Genomic DNA, 27,732 nt, shown 5'->3' with positions numbered 1-27,732 from the left:
GGGGTTGAATGCAGCTCATTTTTGCAGGATAAAGCAGAAAGGCCTATATACATACAGTACATTATATACAAACTTTGTATGAAGTTTGGTGTTATCATTTATTTTACAATAATTATAGGTCTTATATTTATAATTCAGTAGTGGGGATGACCTATGAGGGGAAGTGAAAAATAAGTGAGGGTGACAGTTTAGTTATAAAGTGCTGTAGAAAAATACTATCAGAACTAAAATTTGTAGCTCTCTACTGCAGTTTTTCCTTTATTAGGGCCCGAGCACCTAGCGGTTCGCTCACACTCTCCATTCAAATATATGAGTATTTTTCTGTGTCCAGCTGCAGTTACTTATTGTCTCTACACACCTGACAGTACACATTTCAATCAAACTTTCACCAGGTCATGTGGGTTAAAATTCTTTCCTTTTCAAAAAATAGAGTTGATGAAAATTAGGAAATTAATTTGTTTTACGCACAAACTCATCAAGAGTTTTCAATTTACTAATTGAAATTCAAATGAATGGGCCCAAAACCTGCATAACTTTGATGACACAGGTGTGAGCAAGACAGACATGTCTCACACTGTTGAGATTTGATTTTTCGCCATGATAGAGGAAGTTGCTATAACTTTATTGTAAATGTTCCAGTCTGCACCAAACTTAAATGAACACATCTACATGACAATATTCCATCAGTGATACAATCTGGCTGAGTAGCGCCCCCTACGAAATTTCAGCAAAGTAGCCCCAGCAGCAGGCAAAATAGTGGAAGGAAGTGATGTTTATCTCCTTCTTGCACTGTCTGAAAACAGCCCAGGTCTGAAGACATCTACATGCCCGTGACAGAAGCCCTTCGATTGCGTTGCGGCCTGACATTCGCGGAGGCGTGAGAGCCCGTTCAATGCTGCTTGCAGCTTTAATTATTTCTTGTCCTTTCCATGTGTGTTGTCCATTTTCCTCTTTGTTCACTTCTGATTTTATCAGAATTTTTGATTCTTTTAATCTTACTCCATACATCAAGCAACCCAGCCATTGCAAAGGCCATACACTTGACTTTGTACTTGTGGTTTCTGTGTTGAAGACACATGAAGGTCTCTGACAGGCAAACTCAGCATCTGCTTCTAAATTTCTTCTTAAAACCTGTTTTTATCCCATGTCTGTGTCTGAACTGATGGTAATTTGTGTAACTGTTTTAATTATGTTATGTTGACTTCTTTGTTTTGGATTTTATTGAGTTTTTTAAATTCCTCTTTTTGGTGTTTGGTAGTACTTTGTAACTTTGACTGTTTTGAAAGGTGCCATATAAATAAAGAAACAGCTTCCAGCGGCACTCATCAAATATGAGTCCAAGTGATCGCAGTTAAAGAAAAATTAAACTGAAGATTATGGACAGCACACAGTGAAGACTTTACACTTTACAGAAATCCATAAAAACACACAAACTCATGTTTTTCTTTTACCCACATCCCCTTTATTCATTTATTTTCATTTATTTGGTCTTTGATGCTTAAACAAAAATATAATAAAGATGAAACAGCACCACAGCAGGTCTCAGTGTCATTAAAGCCACATGTTTGGTTCAGTTGAAGTCACAGTTAACATTTCACTTGAATCTACTGATAATCAGCATGTTGATGGACTTTCCCTCAGACTGAACATTAAAACCTTTTTGTGGCAAACCTTCTCTCAGGGCTCAAGAGTGACTTTCCTCCATTAATGAGACTGAACTGAGCATGATCTGATATTCTGTTACAGGCACAAGCTGATGATGGTCTCCAGGCTGCTGTTCACCACAAACAAGCCAGAGTAAATACAAAAGAAATAGAAAAGAGGAAGGTTATACTATGGTATGCATGACTGTCTCTTATCTAACCAGTGCCATCAGGATGGAATAAATGTCCTCCACTTCTCTGAAAAACTTTACTGACACTTCAGAGCACAACATCTCCATGAGCTTTGGATCCACTGTGTCTTCCAGGTCAACTCTATTCAGGTTTGAGTTTTTCAGGTTTTCCAGATAATCAATAAACCTGCTTTTTGGACCAGGACGCTGGTGTCCTATTCTTCACTTCTGATACAACATCTGACAGCCTTCAGTGCTCAGACTTTTTGGATGATACACATTCTTTTTGGTGGAAAAACTCCATTAGATAGTTTTCATTAGTTTAATACAGAAACCACAATAAATGGAAAGTAAGGCGTAGTGAATTAAACCCTTTAAAACCCTTCATTCATCATTGTTTTAGTCAGTGCACACAAGAAAGAAAACATTCACTTTGGTCACCGTAAATCCTTCCATGTCTACATCCCTGAGTTACTTTGTATCAATCATCAGTTGTTTTTCAGTATTTGAGAGTAAATTGAAGTTCTTGTTATTGAGTTTAGATGTACTAAGGATGTAATAATTTGGTTATAATATGTTTCCCTTCACCGTAACAATAAGTAGATTATTTAAAAAATGCTTAACTGCAGAAAAGTTGCTCCAATGTTTTGGGTCTGATTAATCACAGAACAGTGAGATCCTGTATGAAGGAGGTGCAGTCTGTGTGATATGAAGACATGAACCTGATTCAGATCAACCGTTCTGTTGCTGCCTGTTTGGTCTTTTTAAAGTGTAAATCACCGAGGAAGGCACAGCAAAATGTTCTGCAGAGACGTTCCATCATAGATTTACTCAGGTTTGTTACTGACACATGATCCACGCTAACATGCTCAGAGCTGATGGGGGCTGAATGTCCTCATTCACACAGTTCATGTGAGCTGCAGATTGTTTCCTGCTGGACCGAATCAACTCTTAACTTTAAACTGGACTGAATCGGCCAATCAAAGCAGGAGGAGGATCAGGAGTGTTTAGTTATCACAGCTTTGTGCTAGCGTGGCTTCATTAGCAATAACGACTGAGCTAATCTTTTCAGGAAACGTGGCTCTTGATCAGGATGAAGCAAAAGTCTGGAATCATGCTGAAGGTCGACAGTCTGTAGGTCCGTCCGAGTTGCCATGGAAACAACCTGAGAAGACAACCAGAGGATTAGTTATTAGTCTCTGCTGTGTGATGCTGATGTCTTTTCTCCCAAACTGCAATGCAATGACATAAATCAGCATTTAGCTTTTACCTAATTAGTCCAGGCCATGGTGATGAAGGCTGGGTTTACATCCTCATATGTAGTCCTGGCAGATCTGCGTCTTCTCTTACCTCCGCTGCAGCTCTGAGACAAAATTCAAGACAAAGACACAGATGAAGATTTAGATTTCAGTCAGTCCTACACTGATATTAGTTGACTGGAGCTTCTGATAGAAAGAAAACATATATGACATACTGAAAATAATAATAAAATATAAATACTTTAGTTGAAGTCAGTCAAAATGTACTGTGATATGTAACCATTGAAATCGAACATGGTATTGATCATCTGAGATGTGATCGACCCATCATGAGAACATGTATTTAATGAAGTGTGTTCAGACGGCAGCTGTTCTGCATGTATCTGTGAGTAGATTTGGGAAGCAGGCGTACCGGGGCGCAGGTGCTGTTCTTCTTCTTCACACACAGGTTGAGTTTGCAGTGCAGGTAGACGTCACCAGACTTCCCAGAGAACTGGAACATGTTGAAGGAGAAGTAGTTGGATGTTCCCAGTCCGTTAGCCTGCACCTTCACCGTCTGGTCAGCAGGGTTCGAACAGCTGCTCAGAAACAAGAAAACACACCAGATGTTAGAAGCTGCATCAGCATCCCCAGAATCACAGATTCCTCTGAACGTCTCATCTACGTTTGACTCAGTCTGAACTCACTGCGAGTCTCTCTGATGGGAGTTTATGACAGTTTCCATTTTATGGACTCTGACTCTGATTCTGCTTCTTGATTCTGGTTCTTATTATTCTTTGTTTTTGCACATTAAAAAGCACAACTAAAAAAAGCACACTCATACCTATATAGGATGAAAAGGCTAATGAGAAAGAAAGAAAAATAAAGAGGCAAAAAATGTTATATGTTATATTTTAAAGCCAATTCCGGTTATGAACCTTAGGTCGGAATGATAGACTGCATCGAGACGTTTAAGAGTAGAATCAGGAGAGTGCTTATAAATAACACCACCATAGTCCATAGAGTTTGCTTTCTATAATTCTGCGTATGACATGCAGACTTATTTCTATAAAAGAATGCCAGTTTGCTTTTCGAGATTTAGTCATTTCATCAATACGTTTTTTGAAGTATAGCTCATCATCTATCCAGAAACCAAGGTATTTATAAGAGGATACTCTTTCAATCGGTGTCCCATTAAAAGTAGTAATACTTACTTCCATGGTACTGTCAGTTTTCTAGAAAACAGCATACATTTTGTTTATCTGAGTTTAATAGTAATTTAACATCAATCAATGTTTGCTGTACTGCACAGAAATCAGTATGCAAGTTTTGAGCAATCTGGGTAACAGAAAGCGCTATTCTATAGGTAATAGCGTCATCTGTGTACAGATGAATTGACTTTTTTGTCACTTTTTCACCTAATTCATTTATAAAAATAGTGAATAAAAGTGGGTCTAAAATGGAACCCTGTGGCACACTATTGTTTACACTCCTAAAGCTTGACATATAGCCATAAACCACAACAGCTTGAATTATACCTCTGAGACAATTTGCAAACCAAGAACAAGATTTTTCATCAAATCCAATAGATTTCAAGTGTTTCAAAAGAATTTGATGGTTGACAGTATCAAAAGCCTTAGATAAACCAATAAAAAGGGCGACACAATCCTGCCTGTTATCTAATGCATTAGCAACATCATTCAAGACTATTAATGCTGCCATCACATTACTATGACCAGCTCTAAATCCTGATTGATAAGATTTAAAAACATTTATCATTTATTTGTTGATCTAACAATGTTCTCACCTGATCATTTACCACTTTCTCTAACACATAAGCTATACATGATAGTTTAGAAATTGGTCGATGATTATGTAGCTCATTGGACTGAGCCCCTTTATGTAAAGGTAGAATGTAGGCTGTCTTCCAAATGTCAGGGATGCTTCCTGTTACCAAAGTCAGATTAAAAATATAAGTTAAGCATTCAACTAAAAATTGAGCTGCTAATACTAAAAGCCTTGGCTCTGAATGATCATAAATTTTTTGGATTGATAGAACAAAGAGCATTAAACACTTCAAGATTCGCAAAAGGCTCCAATGAAAGGGTCTGAGTGCCCAAAGTGTTTGTCCAGTAATGTGCACTATGATCAGAGGTGGAGGGAGGAAATCCAGCAGTTTCAGATAAATAACCTGATGCAATAAAATGAACTATTTCACAGGATGAAGTAGGACTATGGGAAAATAATTTGACCTTTTTCCAAAAAATTGCTGGGTTTCCTTTACTCTCAGATAGTGCAGAGACATAAAATGAAGATTTAGCATTTTAAATAACAGTGAAACACCTATTACATTGTTGACAAAAATATTGCCAATCAGAGGATGATTTAGTTGTTCGCGCTTTGTGCCAGGGAGCATCCCTTTCATGTAACATTTCAGCTATTTACCAAATGAAACCAAGGATTGTTCCTGTTTTTGACTATGAATTTCGTAAAAGGCGAATGCTTGTCTGCAATGGAATTAAATGTTTTTATTAAATAATCCAACGCCAAGTGTGGATCAGGAATTGCCATGGTAAACCCAATATCACTTTAGTACAAATCAAACAAAAATGCTTGCTCAGAAAAGTGTTTAAAATTCCTTTTGACAGTGATATTTCGTTTGAATCTTTGTTATTTCGTGTCATGGATGCATGCTGTTTGGCAGTGGTCACTGAAGCCGAGAGGAAAAACACCACTAGATTTATAATGTTGAGGTCAAAATAATATCTTCGAGTGTGGCCTTTTCTGCACTTTTTGGATCTGGATAAGTAGGTGAAGAAATAGGCTGTGTGAGATTGAATCCATTGCAGAGATTTTTTAGATTATCAGAAGCATTAGTTAACCAGTTATTGTTTATATCACCCAGGATAAGAAGTTCTGAATTTTTATAGCTGGATATCAAATCAAATAAAGTCGAGGTAAGTGTGGTAGGACCAGACTTTGCTTTCAGTAGTCGATAAGTCGAATCAGAAAGCAGGATTCTTAATGAATCTTCACTTCTTATTCGTATAGAACTGACTGAGAAATGTCAAAGCAGCAGTGAAAAGCCGCAGACTGGCTTCCACCTCTGTGTCTCTCACCCCCCAATGATCAGGTCATATCTCAGAATCTCACTGGGTGACGGCTCGTTGGTCGCCCAGCAGGAGTCGGTCACCACAGCGACGAGTTTGTCATCTAGCCCGTCCGTCTTCAGCTCCACCCAGATGGTCTGCTCCAGTTGAATTTCTGTGCTGGACTCCACAGCTTGAGTGCGGTCGGCATCGGTGTAGGCCTTCATGGTCAGAGTGTAATTCCAAGCTCCAGATACAATCTGCTGGATCACAGAGCTGCAGAGCACACACACACACACACACACACATTTATTATCTGATTAATTCTCTGTATGCAGACATCAGCTGATCTCCACAGGTACATGCTAAAGATGATGTGTCACCAGTAAAACCACAGCAGTGCATATACACAGTAGTTCAACAGCTCCAACAATGAATCATCTACTGTCCAACACACAGGAAGAACCACAAAACACACACTTTAGCACAGGCCTCGAACAAGCTTCAGTCCAGTGAAACTCAACCTTTCCATTTTAAATTCAGTTGTAACTCCTTTGCTTTACATTCAGCAGGAAATATGAATCCTTGATTTTTCAGCTGAGAGTCACTTAAACTGTCCACATGAACATGAGTGAATGGTGAATGGATTAAGTCATATTAAGAGGGAAGACAGCGAAATTTGATCCCAAACATTCATGATTCAGTGTTTCATAACTTCAGAGTTAAAAAAATAAATCTGTTTCAACCAGCACAGGTTTTAAAGTAACTTTACTTTTTCACTTTATTTAAATGTGAGAATAAACTGTCAGCTGTGACTTCAGAGGTGAATCAGGGTCAAACCTGTTGAACCACTCACCTGTCTTTGATTTTGAAGGCCACAGTCCTGGTGTCTGGCTGGTTGTAGAAGCAGGAGAAGTCGATGTTCACTTGGTCATGACGAGTGATGGGGCCAGAGCTGTTCCGAGTCATGATGGCGTTCTTGTACATGATTTTGCTGCTGTCGGCCTGCAGGGTCACAGGGATTCAGACAGTGTTACTGCAGGTGAGGTTTCAGGTGAAGGAAACCACACATTCATGTTTGGATTTCACCTGTTGTTTTGTTTGTTCAGATCCCCATTAGTTATTGCATTGTACGGTACAGAAACTGTATTGTATATTGTAACATCTGACACTGTTGAGGTGTTGACTGGCTGTGTGTCAGAATAAGCTTCATAAATCCCCAGTATTTCAGGGAACAAAGGAGGTGGCGTGTCTTGACCACGCCCCTGCAGTTACACATGGATCACAAACACTACAAGTGTGAGGAAAAGCTCAGCTGAGAGGTAGAAGGGATCTGACTGGCTCTGACTGGAGAGTCAGTAAGTAGAGAAGAGAAGCCCACCTTGACCACCGTCCCACAGACGTTGCTGCTGTCGAAGCTGAAGGTCACCATGTGGGTCTTGCTGTCCCGCTGACCTCTGCAGTTTGGGTCATTGAGGTGTAAGACAGAGTAGTCGATGCTTTTTTCCTCCAGGAGACAACCAACCAGCTTAAGTGAAGCAGAGTTTTGGTTGCAGATGGTCGGCTCACCTGTACAGCAGGACAGACGAGGAGAATGAAACACACATACGTGCAACAGTGAGGGCTATTTTCATGGAGGCGCAACGACCAGCCCGACCAGTGCTCTGACAGTTTTGTATTTTCCTGATCTTAAAACTCACTTTGCCCGTCTGTGTGGCATTTTGGTGACCAGCACACAGTGCACAGGTGGGAGGTTCATTCAAATAAAGCAGTGCAAAGACAGTCGTTGTATTTTGGTTGAAATTTGGTCCTAGAAGTCACCCTGAAGACAGATGTCTCAGAACCATGTCTGTTTCTGGTGCAACGCCAATCTGCTGCTGCTTTGGTGATTTTATCAACAGGATTAAACTAAATACTTGCTGCAGATATGCTGTAACAACAGATTAATGCTTAAAATATAACTAATTTATTTCAATTAAACACTAACACTCCTCTGAGAAGTATTGCGTCAGAGCACAGTGCTGTTACACACTGGTTGGTTATAACTTGATATTCTGCTTTTTCATGAAGGAGAGGTTGGATTAGCAGCTCATCAGCCTCTTTTCCAACTTTATATATCAGCAAAAGTAGTGTGTTGTGTAAAATTAATTACTGAACTATGTGACCATGTACGAGGTAAGATACACTGGAATTACTGCTGAAATTGTGTTGATCCGATATAATCATATAAACGACTTCACCAAATCAATTTCTTTATTTTTCATTATTATAGTAACTCATTGATGACAAAAACTACTCCATCTGTCTTTGGCTGCAGATTTGTGGTGATGTGTGTTCATGTCATGACGCTCTGAACCATCCAGACATTTCGTGAAGAAAAGCCTTCTGTTTGTTGAGCTGCTGTTATCACATTTAACTGTGATTGGCTCAGCTGTTTCAGAGCTATGAGAGCAGTGATGTGACTGGCTGAGAGAGTATTTAATAATCACCACAAATGCTGATCTCTATTCACCTTCATATAGCCCTTTTGCACATTGTGCTGCTGCACATACATGAACCAAAACAGCAGGTGCACATAGAGACGCCTACACTGTCTGTGTGCCTAAGACCTACCACCCTGCAGTTGTTGTTGTACTTGCGTGGTTAAAAAAACATCATATTCCACTAATCAATACTTTTTTAATAAAATTAATAATCGATCCAGTGTGAGAAAGTGTCTGTGGTTGTTGTGAACCAACAGAGAATTCTCACTTCATGTGACAGTATGTCAGATGCTGTATTTCCAGCTCACAAAATAAATTCATGTTTTCACATGTAAACTATGATATTTGATGTCATATTGTGTCATTTCACGTGTGAGACGGGTCTCCTTGTTCAGTCTTCATACCAAAAGTGTTTGTCGATCTGTACTTGGAGCCAAAAATGGCCCGACAGTAGCAGCTGGTTCCACCACTGATGTCCTCTGCACAGAACTCATGAGCACTGCAGAACTTGTCCTGACAGAAGGCCTGGGGGGAGGCTGAAAGATCAAACAAAGATCAATACTTACTACAGTCAGTCAGTAAGATAAACAGGAACGACAGCTGATCGGATCCTGACTCCTTGTGAGCAGTTTAGTAACAGCGTGCATGAGATTATCACACAGCTCAACCAAACTTTGTTCTTTATTCAGTCAAATATGAAGAACACTTTGTCCCGTCTACATCTGAAACACTGTTGACAGAGAAGGCGGCCATTTCACTGTCCGCAGAAGATCTGATCTGATCACATGCACTGCACCTACTGCCTCTATTTTTCATATTTTACTGTAAATCTGAATGCAGGTCTTTACTTGTAGTAGAGTTCTTGATTCCTGTTCTGTCCTCACTGTTATCTGGGCTCATCTTGTCCTATCATGCCCTATAAAATATAACTGAATGACAGTAAAGGACGGTCTTACGGCAGCTGGCCTTTGACCTCCAGTCCTCCAGCGTGTCTTTGCTTTGCAGGCTGCAGGCTCTGGCGTAAGCCTCCAGGAACTGGCAGTTGAGACCGTCCACTGCTGGGTATTTGCACAGAGTGTTGGTGCAGGCGGTGATGAAGGGCTCGGGGTTGGTGTGGTTGTGGCAGAAGGTGAAGGGATCCTCCTTCAGGAGATTACAGCTGTCATGGGAGAGAGAACGATCAAGTCCAGTCAGACAGAAAGATAAGGTCAATGATTACTAACATGAAGAACAAGACAAAGGTTAGTGTTATTGGGTCTAATAACAGGACAGGTGTTGTGTAGACAGATTGACACAAAAACTCTGTTCCCCAAATAAAAAGGTGTATAATCTGAGTTCAGGTGTGTTTGGCTTCCAGCTTCATCCCTGCTCACATCAGACAACATGAAACATGAACAACATGTTCTTTTTCTCACAGATCAACGTGTGATGAAGAGTAACTCTGGTTGTTTTATAGATCAAAGGAGAGTTTGATGTGTGTTCAGGTGTGTCTCTGCTCACCGTTCCTTCACTGTCTTGCAGTCGATCTGACTGTCAGCAGCTTCTTCGTGCTGTTCCTCACAGCTAGGGAGAGACAAACAGCAGAAGTCAGGAGTGTTCCCCAGGCCTCACTCCTTCATATAAACACACACAGGCACTACTAGTATACATGCAGCCCAGTGACGAGGCAGCACTCACAGCAGTGAAGTGGTCTTACCTGCTTGAGCTGTACGCAGAGACCTTCATTTCACTCAAAGACCGGCTGGAGTTGCCACATAAACCCTGCAGGGTGTTTCCGCCTGGTAATGGACAGTTTGAGGAGAGAATGTGATTCAGATCAATAAATTGTCGGACTGGATGCACACGGCTGCTCACTAAAGGACAGCTGTCAACCACTGATTCATACAGTCACAGTATGATCACATCTGAACGTACAAACAGAGCAGAAAGCAGACCAGCAGCTCCCCGTCCTTCTTAACGCCAGCTGTCAAGTGTCTTCAGTCATAGACCCAACCTCAGCAGCATCGGGCCATATGCTAACAGATATGCTAATATTAACCAGCACACGTTTTCTATTAATCTCACTAAAACAAAAATCTCTTAAAATACAGACTCAGCATACAGTTTCACCTTCAGTCAACTGAAACAAATCAGGATCCTTTCATGGAATTTTGCAGATAATGAACTCAATAGTTTGCTGTACATGAACTGATGAAACAAAATGAAATTCATCCTCAACAAAACCAAAATCACAAGAAACACATCAAGGCCTCAGTAACCAGCGTGCACATAAGGACCTCAGACCTCTCTGATAACTGTAATGTATGATTCTGTGCAGTAATCTCCTTTGATCTGAAAGTTGGGGCTTATTCCAGATTTCCTCTTTCCACTGTTCGTTATAAGTCTTTGAGAGCTGCTTTTAACCCCCCCTCCCATCCCACTGTGCAAAGAGATACAACATGTTGAAGACAGGATACAAGCTTAAAATGTGAACAGAGAAAAATGTAAGAAAATGTTAAATGATAAACAGAGTTAGTAAAGCACATAATATAAACACACAATATAAATGTCATATAAACATACATATACAGCATATAAACATCTAAACATAATATAGACAACACATACTAAATTTACTTTGTGCAAAGAAACATGGGTTGTTCAAGTTGATGCCATGCATTCTGGGTTTACTGCACCATATGGCCAAATTCTTTTTTGTAAATCAATCAGCATCATCAGCGTATAGCAAAATAATGTTTCAGTTTGAAAAACAACATTTGTAAGATAGTTGTTCATTCTTCTCATATGGAGACAAACAGAGAAAAAACTGGCTGCCGCCTTCTTTTATCCATGTAGGACGTGTTTTTCTGTACCTGTCATGTGGATCTGTGCTGTGTAGCCATCAAAGAAGATAGAGGTGTTGTAGTTGGAGTGCACCAGCTTGGCTGTGACTCCAGTTTGGTCCTTAGAGAGCTGCACACCATGATGCTCCACAGGCGTGCTGCTGAGGCTCAGCTTTGTGTCGTTCAGCTGCATCACAGCAGAGGGACAAAGTGGAGGAAACACACCATCAAACATGACAGCAAGCAGTGATCAAAAGTAACAACCTACATTTGAATATAAATTACTTGTACTTTATTCGAGTATTTAAATTTTTTTTACTTCTGTACAATTCAGAGGGAAATATTGTACTTTATACTCCACTACATTCATCTACAGCTTTAGTTGCTTTTCAGATTAACACTTCACATGAAATAAGATGAGTCTGTTAATTTTGCTGTATTAGTTAAGATTAAAGCAGCGGTTCTGAACTTAACATGAAATCAGTGTGTAGTTGTGTCTTTTCATCGTGTTTTCAGATGTCTGTGAGTTGTTAGTTGCTCTAAACTTCAAACACATAAAACCCAAAGAGATGAAACTGCAATATTTCACAAAGAAACGAAAAGATGAGAGAAAAGTTCCAGAAAATGAATTTCAGTTTATGAAGCAGAATTTTAGTTTTCTTCTTTCCTACACAAACTATCATCTCACTGTTGCTCATATTTATCTTGTGATTCTTATAAACTCCTGAAGATCAAATAATGACAATAAATTGCTGTTTATGAACTGATTCATCAGTATTAATAATGCAATTTATCAAATGTATTTAACATATTCACAGCCCAATTTTCTTCTGCAAAACAAGTACTACTACCTTTAATACTTTAAGTAAATGTACCTGCTAATATTTCTGTACTTTTACTTAAGTAGGATTTTAAATGCAGGAATTTTACTTGTAATTAAGTATTTTTACATTGTGATATTTCTACTTTTACTTAAGTAAAGGACCTGAGTCCTTGTTCCATCACTGGTAACAAGGTAATTCAAGCACAGACTCTTAAAACAGCACCACAGGGTCCCTGAACACCTAGCACAGGTTAGCTTAGCTGCTAAGTTGACATAGCTAACAGTTAAACCTCTGCCAAAACATTCTCAACATGAATAAACAGCCAACTTTCCCACCATATATATGACCCTCTGCAATAACTCTACACATATGTCCACTTATTACACATTTTATGCTCGCTTATCCACAAAAATACACAAAATGACACATTGTTGACAGGTTTCTGTCCAGCCTTTCCTCTCAGCACTGCAGTACAACATGTGTGACAGATGTAAGGTTACACTCCCTGTTGTGGTCTAAGTAGGAAACACTGTCAACTGTCATGTGAACCCTTACACACCATCCAGGTCAAATCTGACCCGCTTTTACATTTGAGTGCAGTAATAACACCCTAAACACTTTTTCTTTCAGCCAGATATATTATGACTTTTCTCAAAGTGAGAATATATAAAAATGATCAAATTTCACAACTTTTCTACTTTTGTGCAGCTGATACTCATTTTTATACAAACTGTAGAGAGTGTTCTGCGTTCAATTTGACCCTTATTTATTCAAAAATCAATTTTTAAATATGTTCTTCACATTCAATAACATTCATTGAAATTATGATGGCTGTTATGTTCTCCAGTTTCAGGTAACATAGGACCTTAATAATATATTGTGCTTGTGAATGTTTTTGCTACATAACAAATAGAGTAAAACTTAAAGTATACACTCTTTCTGCAAGCTTCATTCAGGATTAAAAGTAAAGTCAGTGATTCTAATCCAATACACTTTTTGTCAAATTCAGAAAATATCTCCTCAAGGTCCGCTAACTGTCCATTCTGTGTGTGGACTGAAGAAAATGGTGTCCATATGCAGCCCTGGCTCTGTAAATGGGCATGTAAACACAGTGGCTTGGAGCGTACAACACAACACTACTCTGGCCAATCAGCAGCAGGGGGTGTTCATGCTTATGCACAGGACAGGGGGAAGTCATCACAGCAGCTGTCTGTATGAGGATGTGACAGTCTCCTATCTCCAGCACCCATTGCATGGTGGGGGAGGGCCGGTGAACTGGAGAGAGAGGCCGTGGCCAATTTACATAGAAAGTGTTTTCTCACAGAACAGATATGCTTCCATTTTATTAAATGTATCAATCCACACTGAATCTCAGACAGTCTTATGGAACTCGCACAAATATCCTGCCATATATGTGTTTTCAACTTATTAACCGTATCATGGAAACTGGAGCACAGTGAATATTTGTGAACTAAACCACAACGTCAAACAATAAGCGTTTGAGTAAACAGGACATTTTTACCTCAGAACATTAACACAGTGTCTGCATATACCATGGTGTTACTTTGGAATAAAATGAAATAAATAATATGTTGGGGGGTGCCTCTTTTTATGAACTTCTTGTCTTGGCTTGAAAGGATGCAGACGAAACAAAAAGATCAAATGATGATTGCTTTTGGCACATTAATGGAAAGCAGCAGCACAAAAATAGAAACTTCAACCCACAGTAACAGCTGAATGTTCTGAACACTGACGAGATCCAACAACCAGGAGGATGTGAGGAGGACTCTGGATCAAAGTCCGTCACTCGCTCCAAGTGAAACTGTGGCTGTAGATAACTTACCTGAACCCTCCCACCTTGTCCCAGGTGAAAGTTAACGCCTGGGTCATCCAGATGTAGGATCACATGGTCCAAAAAGCTAACATCTTTACGACGGCGGTCCTGGAAGACGGCCTGCAGGTGGACGCCTGATTCTGACATCAGAGTGTACGCACAGCGATCCGGGACAGAGACAACTTGACCGCCGAGATCGATGACAGTGGAGCCGGTTACAGTGCACGTGGCAACCAAGACACATCTGACAGAGGTTTGGGACAAGTAGCATCATCAGCATGATGAGACATTTGGAAATGACTGAGGAACAGCAACAGTGACATGAAAAGATGCTACTGATGTATGGGATGGAAACTACTCACTGACACTGAGCTATGACACAGAACTAAATGATGACAGAACAGAAAACTGCATTCTGTTAGACATATGAATTAAATATATTTACTGGCCGTCGCCCTGGCAGATCTCTCCGGAGCCACAAGGAGTGGTGTTGAGGACTGCTGAAGCATTGCAGGTTACAGGGGAGTCTTCTGATTCACATTTTCCCGTTTTTGGTAGAAATAGAGCACCTGTAAAAAACTCAGATTGCTGAATCGTGTACAAACTCTAACAGTAACTTTATAATGTCGTTTGGCTTCGAGGACCCCTGAGGGCCCGTTTAAATAGTCAGTTCATCCACATTACAAAGCAACTGATTTTATCATATCTGTCCAGCCGTGTGAGATTTCTGCCTCCACTCTGATACAATGGAGGTGAATGGAGTTCAGTTTGTGGTTTGTAGTTGAACTGAAACTACTCCAGTGTGTTGTGTGGATGGACCCTGTTTGTGGAAAGAGACGTTGCTGTTGAATGTTTTAAATGTCTTATAATGCTGTCAGCATCACAAACTGAATGATCTGCACTGTGTTCGGTGGAGGCAGAAATCTCAGACAGAGAGCTCAATACCTGGACAAATAAAACCAAAACTATCTGACTGGTCAGATTCCACCAGAGGGAAGAGATGAAATACGACTGTTTGTAATTTGGGTGAATTGGTCCTTTAATAATTATTTGCTCTGCTAACCTGAGTGTCTGCATCCACTTATGTCCGTGTAGTTTGTGAGACCTGGGATCATTTTCCAGTCATCCACTTTAACATCATCGACCTGCACAATGGCCTCCTACAAAGAAGCGACATCACAGAGGTTACTGTCACACACTGACAGGACAGAAGCACAACACGTGAAGATATGAACAAAACTTTGTGGACAAACTGAACTAAAACTGTCTTGTCCAAATAAAGCAACATGTCTGTGAAGTGTTCTGAGCTTTCATGGTTTTGTTAACATCCTGGATACTTTCTTATTTTTCTTAAAAGTCTTTAAACATAAACCAGCCTCTCCAAAAGCATCAAAACTCCATCTGAATCACTTCTAGTCAACTGCTGGAAATGTGTGTGTGTGTGTGTGTGTGTTAACTTGTCCCCAAACATATCAAACATATACCTACCACAGGACTGGATGACCAGGCTGAATGCAATCTTGCAGATAAAGCTCCTTGTTCACCAAACTGTGCGAAGTAGAATACACCCTGCAAACATAAAACAGGAGATTCAGACACTGTTAGGAAATAACATCTTAAATCTTTAAGAAAAGGCTTTGACTGATTTGTTATAAGAGATATTCAGATGGACACTGATGAAACTGAACAACACTCACCGCCTGGCTATTTCCATTCAGTGTAATCACGTACACCTCGCATGTTGATGAACCTGTGAGTTGAGGCAGACCTCTATGATAATGGGATCCTGGTCTATATGTCCATTCGTTTGTACCCAGATAACCTCTGGTGACTGGTCCCTTAGGTATCAGAATACAGTCGTTTTTGCTTCCAGGCCTGTACGGGCCTTTGAAACAAAATGCAACGTTGCTGTCCGTCAAGTTCACCTGTTAACATCAGAGATACACAACAAATAAATCAACAACACTGATGAAGGTGAATGTGTTCTGTTCTTTCTCTCTCTGGATGTCTCTCTGACGTGGGCTCGAATCCCAGCGGGGACACGTCCAGTCTGACACACACCAGAGGCCTGAACCATGAAGCAGGTTCAGCTTAGTCTGGCTCTCTTTGGTCAGCTGCTTCACTGGATAACTGCTATCATGAAGCTGGAAATCAACGAGCTCTGTTAACTTTGGTTTTCCAGCTACGAGTGAGTTAATGTGAAAGAAGTGGGGTTGTTAATATTGAGTGACATCATCAGAACCATGAATGAAGTACTTAATATGATATGAGATGAAACCAAACACCTGCAGGAGAATTTGGTTAAAGCAACAGCAAAAAGTGAAAATCAAAGGAAACAATATAATCACATGACCACAATAGAAGATGTAAAAACACTAGAAATAATTCCCAAATATTATAAGACTACAGCTTAAAGTAAGTAAGTAAACTAAGTATTTTAGTTTTTTTTATCAGATGATGAACAAAGTATTCTGAGTATGTGATGCAGTAATAGTTTAGTAGTAGTAATAGTAGTCTCATGGTACAGTACCCTGGTGAAGGCTATCACACACACACGCACACACACACACACACGCACAAACACACACACACACACACACACACACACAAACCAACACCAGGCAACAGACAAAACCTGCTGTGGATCTGTGCAAACAAATCAACCAACAGGACTTGAAAAAGCCTCTTAAACCAACAGTTTCCAACGTGCACAGAAATCAAACAGCCTGAGTCTCCATGTTCGCTGCCCATGAATGAAATCAAAGCTTCAGACAGCAGGCGCTGCGCTTGTGTTTGAACTCTGAGGTCCACATGTTTCAGCAGCACGTTGCTTATCAACTGTGAGCACAACCAAGATCTCACTATTGATCCTTTCACATGTTCCCACTGTGGCCTCAGCTGAAGACAGAATGAGAGATGATCACAGTCACTGTCAAGAGTTGCTGAGACAAATAAACCAGGATAAAGTTTCCGTCATGTGGCTGGTTCATTTTGCTACATGACACTTCTGTAAATGGACTGTGTGTGTTTACATGTGACCATGTGTTTGATTACATGCTGCCACGTTGGTCAGGCCCCACATTCATCACATTTCTGATAATTACACTCAGACTGCTCTTAAAAGCAAACTGAGTAAAAAGGTTCACTGACAACAAAGAATAAGACACTTTCATCAGTGACAGCTTACATACATATAGCTGAAATACAGCATTTAATAAAGTTCAAAGATAAGCCAGATCAGTGTTTTGAAGGCAATACGTCAGTCAAGCAACAGTCTGGACCACGGACAGCTTCAGGAGGAGGGAAGGAGAGAGAGAGAGACTTATTTAGGCTATTGCTGTCTATGATATTTACAAAGAAACATTTGAAAAATTAACTCATCACTTAGTGAGAAATTTTTATTGTCATAACCAGTAAAAATTTGATATTTTTTAGCTGAAGAGCTAAAACTGCCTCACAGTGAACGATGTGCATTTTTTTAACATGTTTTCCATCGTGACCAATGAGAAAGAGTCATTGTAAAACACGTGCTCTCCTCTGTCTCTGTGCTGCAGCCATCTACCATCTACTCTGCACCAACTTCACAGACCTCTAACATTTAAGAGCGTCATGACGTAAAAAAGAGAAATAAACGTAAAAAAAAGTTCATGTGCTTTCCATAAAAATGAAAGTATAAAAAAACCTAATTCTAATAAATAATGTTTAATACAAACTTTACTACAAAGAGCTCTCTGCTTGACTATCTCACTGAAAACAAAGTCTGCAGGACATTTTTTCTGCCCTGAGTTGTGTCTGCAGGCTGCATACAGCCCCAGCAAATGGTAAATGGACTGCATTTATAAAGCACTTGTCAACCTTCACAGACAAAGCGCTTTATGAGTTTTACTTCTCATTCACACACACACTGATGCCGGCTTGACCATCGGGAGCAACTTGGTGTTCAGTGCTTTGCTCAGAGACACTTTGACACATGGACAGGAAGAGCCGGGGATCGAAGCCCCAGCCCTGCTGGTGGTCGAGCCGCTCTGCCTCCTGAGCCACAGCCGCCTGTTCATAACAAACAGTGTCATCTGAGAAGCAGAACCAACAGCAAAATAAGTTATGCTCATTGCTTTGAGCTCACATTAGTAACTGAAGGAGCCTCAGATGAACGTATCAATATTTTGATCAACTCAGATCTTTTCTCAGGACAGTCAAAAAACAAAGTTCAGAGAAACTGCAGGAAGAAAAATCAACCTGAAACAATAAAACATGTCCCCTCGTGCATCCTCAGTGGAAATGACGCTTGTTTTAGAGCATTTTAAGTCAAAAGAAGTTTGATTTATACATTGAATAGTTTCTGAGTAAAAGTGAAGCATTGTTACGGACACAAAGGATCAACGAGGACAAAGACATACAGCTGTTCAAATGTGACGATTCATCTTACTCACATATAGAGTCTTGTAAACTTGTCCATAAAAGGCAATGGGACATGCATTGACGTTTGCTGCAATGCTGGTTGAAAAATACGTTTGTGCATCTGCAGAAATGGAGACATGATGAGAGTCAGTTAGTGAACTGAAGTCAGTCAGCAGGACAACAGGAAAAGCTGCAGATACTAATGTTGAGGAACAAAGAGCTCTAAGGAGCCCACAGCAGCCACGTAGACTCACAGATCAACATGTTTGGTCCATGATCACGAACAAGCTGGCAAAATGTTTACTAACTAGTCAGCTGGACAATGACCTTCCTGCCTCAGTTCAAATAATTCTGTTGTTCCTCAGAGTGTCAGATCATCTGATATCTGTCAGGTCTGCTGACATCCCTAAACTCATGGTGCAGGTAGAGTTTCAAAATGGCTTCCGTGGGGATGAAGTCATGTGTGTTCTTACCTGACATGTGGCTGACTGTAGCCAGGGAGAGCAGCAGCAGGAGGAGCATGTTGGAGGAGACCAGTCAGCTGACAGAGAGCTGGAGGACACACAGTCACATGTCACTGATATCCCATAATTTCAATGTAGTTCAGTTCAGTTGACTTTATCTCAGACCATGTGTCACAGTAGAAAAAGATCACATTTCCAAACATGAAAACATCCATCACACATCACATAAATACACAGCACAGCAATCATTCAGTCTGTCCTCTGTATGTATAACAGGACATTTATTAAAAATAGATACAGTAAATACAACTGAGACACAGCTGAAGCATGACAAAAATAATAATCTTATAAAATGTAGAGCTTTTATCACTGTCAGTAAATCAGCCAATAATATTTGTAGTGACTTGATTTCGACAAAACAAAAAACCTAAGCCACAGTGAGGGGCTGTTACCGGGACATGTAATTGACGCGTTGTCATGCGGCGGCTCTGTGTACTAAATCAAACATCCTCGGACTTGCACTTCAGATGTGTTTATTTATCAACACGCACCAATAAAGCATTTGCTATCCATACACTTATATTTATAACTTGCATGAAAACAACAAAAAGGCTTTAAGATTAGCCTCTAAACGGCGGTCAAAAAAATGTGTGCTTCTCCCGGTAAGCAGCACACCTGAGGAGTAATTGCCTCTTCCTCTACATATACATTTTCGTCTGCTGCTGTTCAATACGCCACCTACTGTGGCAACCAGGGAGTAACCTCAACACAGTTTTAGATACAAACGGCTCTAACACACCGGCCCCTAATTGAATGGCCACAGACATTACAATTACCTTCACGTGTAAACAAATAGAGCCATAACTTGAGTGACATATAAAAGTGAACCCAAACAACAACAAACAAACAAAAAAAACTTCAAACATCTATAAACATAACCCTTTTTTTGTGGAGGTCACTATACCTCATCCCTAATTGCTTGTCGCTTCCTGCAACAAGCAAAGCTTACTGACAGGTCTTTCCAAGACGTTTGTCTTCGTCTGGAGACGCACAGAGCGTACTAACCCTTTTTTGTCCGGGAAAGTTTCCAAAATTCTGCCCAGAAGCCAAGAACCACGGGGAGCAGCAGAATCCATTACAACAACGTCTCCAGGAATGAAGTTTCTCCTTTTCTGATTCCATTTCTGGCGTTCTTGCAGCAGAGGGAGGTATTCCTGTACCCATCTTTTCCAAAATAGATCTGCAATGTACTGAACTTGTCGCCATCTCCTTTTCACATATACATCATCCTTGTTAAAAAGTCCAGGTGACATGACTGGTTTCCCTTTCATCAGAAGAATGTGGTTAGGAGTGAGAGGCTCGAGGTCATTAGGATCGTCTGAGAGCTTGGTGAGGGGACGACCATTCAATATAGACTCAACCTCACACAGGACTGTATGAAGACCATCATCATCCAGAGTTTGCAAGTACAACAAAGAAGTGAGAACTTTCCTCACCATCCGGATAGCACGTTCCCAGACACCACCATCATGGTGTGATGCTGAAGGTGGGTTAAAGTTCCACTGGATGCCATCTTGCAACAGAACTCCCTGTATCCGGTTGTGATTTAATGATGATAGCGCTTCCCTCAGCTCTTTCTCTGCTCCCACAAAATTGGTTCCATTGTCTGAACGCATACTGGACACTTGTCCTCTTCGACTGATGAACCTTCGAATAGCATTAATACATGCATCAGTGTCCAGGGATGGAGCTACTTCCAGATGAATGGCTCTGCTTGCAAGACAGGTAAAGATGACACCATAACGTTTACAGAGACTTCGACCTCTCTTTATTTCCAAAGGCCCGAAGTAATCTACTCTGACATTTGTAAAGGGAGGGAGATCAGGAAGAAGCCTTTCCTTCGGTAGGTCTGCCATTTTTTGCTTGCCTACTCTTCCCTTATGTCGCCTGCAGAAGCCGCATTGTGATATGATTTTCCTCACAGCTGCATTGGAATTTGTTATCCAAAACTTGTTGCGCAGCTTTGACAGAGTGTGATTTCTTCCACCATGACCCACCTGTTGATGAATATGCCTCAATATGAGCATGGAGATGTATTGATCTTTTGACAGAATGAGTGGATGCTTAGTCTCTTCTGGCAAAGCAGCCTTACTCAATCGTCCTCCTACTCTCAAATCCTGCAAATGTGGATCAAGCTTGTACACAGAACTGTCTCTAGACACAGATTTTCCAGCTAATATGGCAGAGATTTCTTCCTTGAACCTCTTTTGTTGACTGTAGCGAATGACGGCCATTTCAGCATCCAAGAGATCCTCAGGTGACAACATCTGGCTTTCAATGGCTCTTTTGGCCCTCTCCATTTCCAGCGACACATTAAGAGATGATCCACCTGCCTCCTTTCTGTGGAGCTCAAGAGCATGTAAGTCCTTTCTCTTTTGTTTCAACTGCAGCAGAATTCTCTTCCATTTGAGAAACCATGCCACCGCCACTTTGAGTCTCCTCCAATCCGAAAAGTATGATAAGAGCTGATCTGTAGCAGTCGGAGAGCCCTGAGTAATGATGGTGTTTACTGTAGCTTCTCTTTTGACCTCCAAATCATCATCTGCAATTGTGACCTCTGTGATGTCTGCAGGCCAATTCTTTTCTGGGTCAAGGAGAAACTTCGGGCCCTCAATCTAGCTACCCCCATTCAGCAGATCTCCAACCTTCACACCTCTGGAGGCATAGTCTGCAGGGTTGTCTTTGGTATTAATATACCTCCACTGAGAGACTTGAGTTGCATCTCTAATAGTTGTTACCCTATTTGATACAAATATGTGGAAACGCTTATCCTCATTTTTTATGTACTTAAGCACTGCAGTGCTGTCCGTCCAGAAAGTTGACTGATCCAGTGGCAGCTCCAACTCCGCTCTCAACATCTGATCTACCCGCACAGCCAGAACAGCAGCCGCAAGCTCCAGACGGGGAATGGTTATCGGTTTTAGAGGGGTAACTCTTGTCTTACCCAACAGGAAAGAAACATGGACCATCTTACAGTTTTCAGTCCTGAGATAAGTAACAGTACCGAATCCATCCTGACTAGCATCAGAGAAGTTGTGCAGCTGTGCCTTAATGGGCTGTCCAAAGTCTTTGGGTTTAATGCATCTTTCAACTTTGAATGCTGCCAACCTTTTCAGGTCTTCCAGCCACCTTCTCCACTGATGGCCAATGTCTGCAGGTATGTTGTCGTCCCATCCACAACGTCTCCAACAGAGCTCTTGCAGCATGACTTTGGCTGGGAGGGTTACTGGGGAAAGAAAACCCAGAGGATCATAGACCGAGCTGATTATGGACAACATTCCTCGCCTCCTCTGTGGTTGTTCTTTCATCGCCATTTTGAATTTGAATGTGTCTGACTCCACACACCATTGCAGCCCAAGAGCTCGTTCGACTGGAAGCTCGTCTCTATCCAGATCCAGTTCTTTCAAGTCTTTCACTCTATGCTCCTCTTCAATGGTTTGCAGTACTGCCCGGCTATTACTGATCCACTTTGTCAAAGTGAAGCCACCCTTTTGGCAGATTTCAGTGAGAGCTTGAACCATGGCAACTGCCTCCTCGTCTGAGCGCGAGCTCTTCAAACAGTCATCAACATAAAAGTTTCTTTTGACTGTTTCCACAACTTCTAGTGAGAAATTAGCCCGATTATCCTCTGCAGTTCTCTTGAGTGCATAACTGGCAAAACTTGGGGAAGAGACAGCCCCGAACAAATGAACTGCCATTCGAAATTCTTCAATCTCTTGGTTCACATTGCCCTCAGGCCACCACAAGAAGCGCAGGAAGTCTTTGTCCTCTTCAGCCACCCTAACTTGGTAAAACATAGATTTAATGTCTCCCATAAATGCCACTGGCTCCTGTCTGAATCTGGTTAGAACACCCAACAGTGAACTAGTGAGGTTTGGGCCTTGTAGCAGCTGGCTGTTGAGTGAAGTTCCCTTAAACTCAGCTGAACAGTCAAACACAACACGCAATGTACCCTTTTTGGGATGGCGTACACCATGATGGGGTATATACCAGAACTTTCCATTTTCACCTTCCAGCTGATGTTGAGGCACTTTCTCTGCATAGCCGTTCTTAATTACATCGGTGTAGAAGCTGGTATATTCCTAGTGGAATAGTTAATCTTTCCTGAACTTCCCCTTTAATCCCAGCAGCCTTTGCTTAACCATAGAAAGGTTATTAGGAAGCGAAAGCTGGTCCTTTCTGAAGGACATTTTCAGGCTGTAATGTCCATCCTGCAGCTGTGTTGACTCATCCATCATCTTTAAGAATCTAATATCTTCTCTCGACACTCCTTGTTCCTCTGAACTTCGCTCATTGAAGTCATGACTGTATTGGTTGCTCAGCATTTCCTCCAGCTTACAGACAGAAATCCTATTGACAGCAGCCACCGAGAATCCTGTTTTAGGCCTGCTGCTCTCTCCATCTCGAAGGGGACCATTAACTACCCAGCCAAGTACAGTTCGTATTGCATATGGTCCATTCTCTCTGCTGTTGATGACCTCCCATGGTTCCAATACCTTAGGGGCGTTAGTGCCAATCAACAGGTCACATTAGCATCAATGCATGGGATCTGCACTTCTGAGAGATATGGCCAATTCTGCAATTCTCCCTGTATGATAATGTTACTGGTGGTCACAGGCATTTTATTTTGTGTGAATACTTCTGGGAGACTGTAGAAGCTGTTACTGCCAAGACCAGCTACCTCCAAACCATTCAGGGTGCTAGTTGAAACAACCCTTTCCTGTCCCATAGTGCGCAAAAGGAAACTGGTTTTCCTACCAGTATTGTTCAGCCTTTGCATAAGATGTTCTGAGCAGAAAGTAGCCGTACTCCCAGGATCCAGGAACACATATGTTTGTATTATCTTGCTTCCCCTGCTGGATTTAACCTGAACTGGCAAGATAGACAAAATGCTATCCTCCTTTGTGGGACTGAGCTTGGAGTTCCACATCCCTTGGCTGCATCACTTACAGTAACTGTGGCGAAGCTGTTACCTCTGACCTTGCTGAACTTTGAATGTGGCTTGAACTTGTTAACACTCTTTACTGCAGGCAAACCACTTATCGTGTCTTGGATGTCCCCAAAAAGTGGATCAGAATTGATCTTAACTTGGCGTTTGATAAATGAGACCATGTCTTTAAAGCAAGCTCTGCGATTGTACCTCTCCAGTATTTCATGTGCCTGTATCCTCCATTTTTCTCTGTACTTAAATGGCAACTTTATCATGATTGCTCTCATGTTAGTTGGCATGTCCAGCTCCTGCACATATTGAAGTTCCTCCATTACATTGCAACAACTTTGCAGAAATAGAGAAAAAGTTTGCAGTGCTCCCACATCCTCTGCCTTCACTGCAGGCCAAGCCAAAGCCTTCTCCATGTAGGCTGCACCAATCCTATATTGGCTTCCAAAGTGTTCTTGGAGAAGCTCTTTAGCCAGCTGATAACCTCTGTCGGGAATCATGTGCTGACAACTCCTCACCAATTCTCTGGGCTGCCCTCTTGTAAATTGCTCCAAAAAATAAAGGCAGTCAGCTTTGCTAGCCTTTGATTCCACACTATGTTCAAAAGCTTTTATGAAGGTTTTATACTGAAGAGGATCACTGTCGAATGCTGGAATGTCTCGAGAAGGCAAGGACATTAAGTGCTGTTGTTGAACCAGAGCTGCTGTGATTTCATTTTGTCGGTGCATTATGGTGCACAGGTCTCCTTGTACTGGTACAGAATATAAATGCTGTTGCTCCACTGATGCAGGCTGCACATTGTTAACTGGCAGAGAGAGGTTTTGTTGTGTATCTCCAAACTGCATTGTTCCAGATGTTTCTGTTTCCTTTTTCCACTTTGTCTCATATTTTGATCCAAAGACCTGATGTGTTTTTTCCCCTCAGAGGGTGCGTTCAGTGCACTTGAATCCTTTTGGGCTACTGAGAAGCTGCTTTGTGGCATTGCTCTCCACGTATATGGTTTAAATGAGTTTGCTGCAGGATTGAGTCCTTTGGAATTTAGGTTTTGTTCTTCATTCCTTTGCAAGTAAGAATTCATTCCATCAGAAGGTGCTTGTGAGTTACTGGAACATTCTGATGCAGCTTGAAAAACTGCTAGCCTTGCAGTGGATGCAGCTATTTCAGCATCAATCTCAAGCTGCTCCCTTTTTCTTCTCAGCTGCTCTTCCTGGGCCTCTAGAGCATGCCTTTCCTTTAAAGCCGCAGCTCTAGCGAGAAGTGCAGCCCTTTCTGCTTCTGCCTTAATGCGAGATGAAGCTGTGGTTTTGCCACTTTTATTACTGCTTTTACCACTACAAGTGCTTTTTCGGTGAGAATGTCTACTGGCAACATTTGATATGCTGTCATCAGGGTGAACATCATCACCATCCTCACCACAATGATCATTTGCCAACCATTTTTCAACCTCAGAAATGAAACCATTTTCAACAAGCATTTTTGCAGCAAACCAAGTGTTTTGTTTGTCACTTTCTTCAGTGGACATTAAAGGCAACAGAGCCACATGAGCATCTTTGGCTTCCCCACACAAAAGCACAATTTTTTCCAGTGTATGTTTTATCTCTTTTGCATTACCACTCTGCATAAGCTCTTGAGTTACATTTCTTAGGTTTTTAGCCTTACTTAATTTGTCTTTTCTTACATTTTGTAACCTTTCCACCTTTGCAACAAGAGCTTTGTGTGTTAATGTAATAGACCGTTTACCTTTTACAGATTCTGGCTCATTAACATTTCCCTCTCTCACCGAAGCTGCAGCAGCCGCTTGCTCCGCGGCAGCCACGTCTGGTTTACCGTCCATAATGTCCTTTAATTCACACCGCAACGCACATCCGAGATGAAAGCAACGAGATAAAGTTCAGTTTATCAGTGCTGTTTTAGCGACCAATGCATTGGGATTACGCTCGCAAAGTTGTGTGCACACTTTATTATGGCCATAAAGTTAGTAGCGCTACTCTTTACCTTACACGCGGTGGGCGCCGTGATGTCACAATCCAGATGAATGAATCAGCTGATGACCGGTGCGTCCATCTCCACCTCCCATGCTTTAAAACAAATGTAGGAAATCCAGCGTCGAGTCTTCCTCCATGCACGATGGCTAACGAACTAACTGAAGCGGAGTTTTTTTGACTTAAATGTAGTGACTTGATTTCGACAAAACAAAAAACCTAAGCCACAGTGAGGGGCTGTTACCGGGACATGTAATTGACGCGTCGTCATGCGGCGGCTCTGTGTACTAAATCAAACATCCTCGGACTTGCGCTTCAGATGTGTTTATTTATCAACACGCACCAATAAAGCATTTGCTATCCATACACTTATATTTATAACTTGCATGAAAACAACAAAAAGGCTTTAAGATTAGCCTCTAAACGGCGGTCAAAAAACTGTGTGCTTCTCCTGGTAAGCAGCACACCTGAGGAGTAATTGCCTTTTCCTCTACATCTACGTTTCCGTATGCTGCTGTTCAATACCTACTGTGGCAACCAGGGAGTAACCTCAACACAGTTTTAGATACAAAAGGCTCTAACAATATTGTTACAGGGATAACACTATTTCTTTTACTTTGCTGGCAATATAATACAATATAATATCTTCTATGTGAGCATTTAAATGCAAATCTCCTCCAAATCCTCATGACATCATGGTAAGAACATCTCAATTAAATATTTCTTTAAAAGTTAGTTTATATATTTAGAGCTCTTTCAAACTCACCTGAACGCTTCTATTTCACAGCCTGCTAGTTTAATAATGTATTTTTTTTTTTAGAGTGGATGTGTTTAATATGCAAGTTAGAATCTCCAATCTCCAAACATCACTGTCTCTGTTAATAAAAGGTGTTTTATAGCCTGTACAAGTTGTTCATTATTTATATTCTCAAGAATATGTGGCTGAGGATATTTAATATGAAATCATCATCCTTAAAACAAAGTCTTCCTCAATTAATATTGAGCAACATCATTAAATAAAGCACTCCAGTGTCATGTGTGTATATGTGTGTGTGTATATGTGTGTGTGTGTGTGTGTGTGTGTGTGTGAAGGGGGGAACTCAATGAGCTGCACACAAAGATCTTAATCAGTTTGGAATAAATTCAGTAATTAAATGTAAATAGTAGATATAATTGTAAGTAAATGTTTTGTAACGGGTAACAATTGGGACTGTCTTTGTCTCCATAGTAAAGGTGGCTGCGGATCTTGGGTAAAATAGCCTTCTGCTATCCAAATATTTCTCAGAATCGAGGGAGAAATAATAGAAACTGACAGCCGTAACAATAAGCTTTCATATTGTTGAGTTATCAAGAACACTTTAGTGTTTTTGTGTTGGGAAATGTTGAGGATATCATTGACAGAAAACATTAACATGGGAATTTAATACTTTCGGGCGGCGGGTCCTCAGGTGTGCCCACCGGACCGATTCTCACAGCATCTTATCGTGCCTCGGGAGGGTTAACATTGGAGTGAATGGAAGGCCGGAGCAGTTGCTCTTAACATCTAATATTGCCACAGATGAGTTTACATCGGAGTTAGCTGAAAGCCCGGTGCATCGCTATACAGGGCACTTTGTTCGTTGCTATCAGACGCCGAGGGGCATGACCTGTGTACAGAGAGAGGGACAGAGATGAGTGGTCAGGTTGTCTTACCTTCTGGAAGCTTTCTGGACAATCAGGAAGAAAATGCTCTGAGGTTTCAGCACCGAGAAATGCAGTATTCGAG

General features: G+C 41.1%; 2 protein-coding genes across 2 annotated transcripts in view; one reads left to right on the top strand and one right to left on the bottom strand.

The window, feature by feature from the left end:
• Positions 1-1,456: 1,456 nt before the first annotated feature.
• Positions 1,457-27,732, bottom strand: LOC121907522. The gene is made up of 19 exons (XM_042427132.1): positions 27,660-27,732; positions 18,996-19,074; positions 18,555-18,643; positions 15,822-16,049; positions 15,613-15,693; positions 15,188-15,284; positions 14,570-14,693; positions 14,134-14,368; positions 11,497-11,653; positions 10,341-10,422; positions 10,145-10,207; positions 9,601-9,803; positions 9,049-9,180; positions 7,543-7,730; positions 7,018-7,166; positions 6,192-6,437; positions 3,506-3,671; positions 3,105-3,197; positions 1,457-2,999 (listed from the first exon to the last, which is right to left on the bottom strand). The coding sequence occupies exons 2-18, from the start codon at positions 19,042-19,044 to the stop codon at positions 3,105-3,107; spliced, it is 2,382 nt and encodes a 793-aa protein (XP_042283066.1). The 5' UTR covers positions 19,045-19,074; positions 27,660-27,732; the 3' UTR covers positions 1,457-2,999.
• Positions 26,608-27,732, top strand: part of ccdc141 (coiled-coil domain containing 141) — an 87,137-nt gene continuing 86,012 nt past the window's right edge. The window contains exon 1 of the mRNA XM_042427131.1: positions 26,608-26,665. The gene's annotated coding sequence lies outside the window, so the exon portion shown is untranslated. The remainder of the gene's footprint in view (positions 26,666-27,732) is intronic.

This window comes from Thunnus maccoyii, chromosome 11 (assembly GCF_910596095.1).
Source record: "Thunnus maccoyii chromosome 11, fThuMac1.1, whole genome shotgun sequence".
NCBI classification, from domain to species: Eukaryota; Metazoa; Chordata; class Actinopteri; order Scombriformes; family Scombridae; genus Thunnus; species Thunnus maccoyii.
This window is presented reverse-complemented; position numbering and strand designations above follow the sequence as displayed.

Coding starts and splice junctions, on each gene's coding strand:
- LOC121907522 (XM_042427132.1), bottom strand. CDS start 19,044: ATGCTCCTCCTGCTGCTGCTCTCCCTGGCTACAGTCAGCCACATGTCA. Junction 15,694..15,821: donor TGAATGGAAATAGCCAGGCG/GTGAGTGTTGTT, acceptor TTATGTTTGCAG/GGTGTATTCTACTTCGCACA. Junction 10,208..10,340: donor TCTGCGTACAGCTCAAGCAG/GTAAGACCACTT, acceptor GTCTCTCCCTAG/CTGTGAGGAACAGCACGAAG.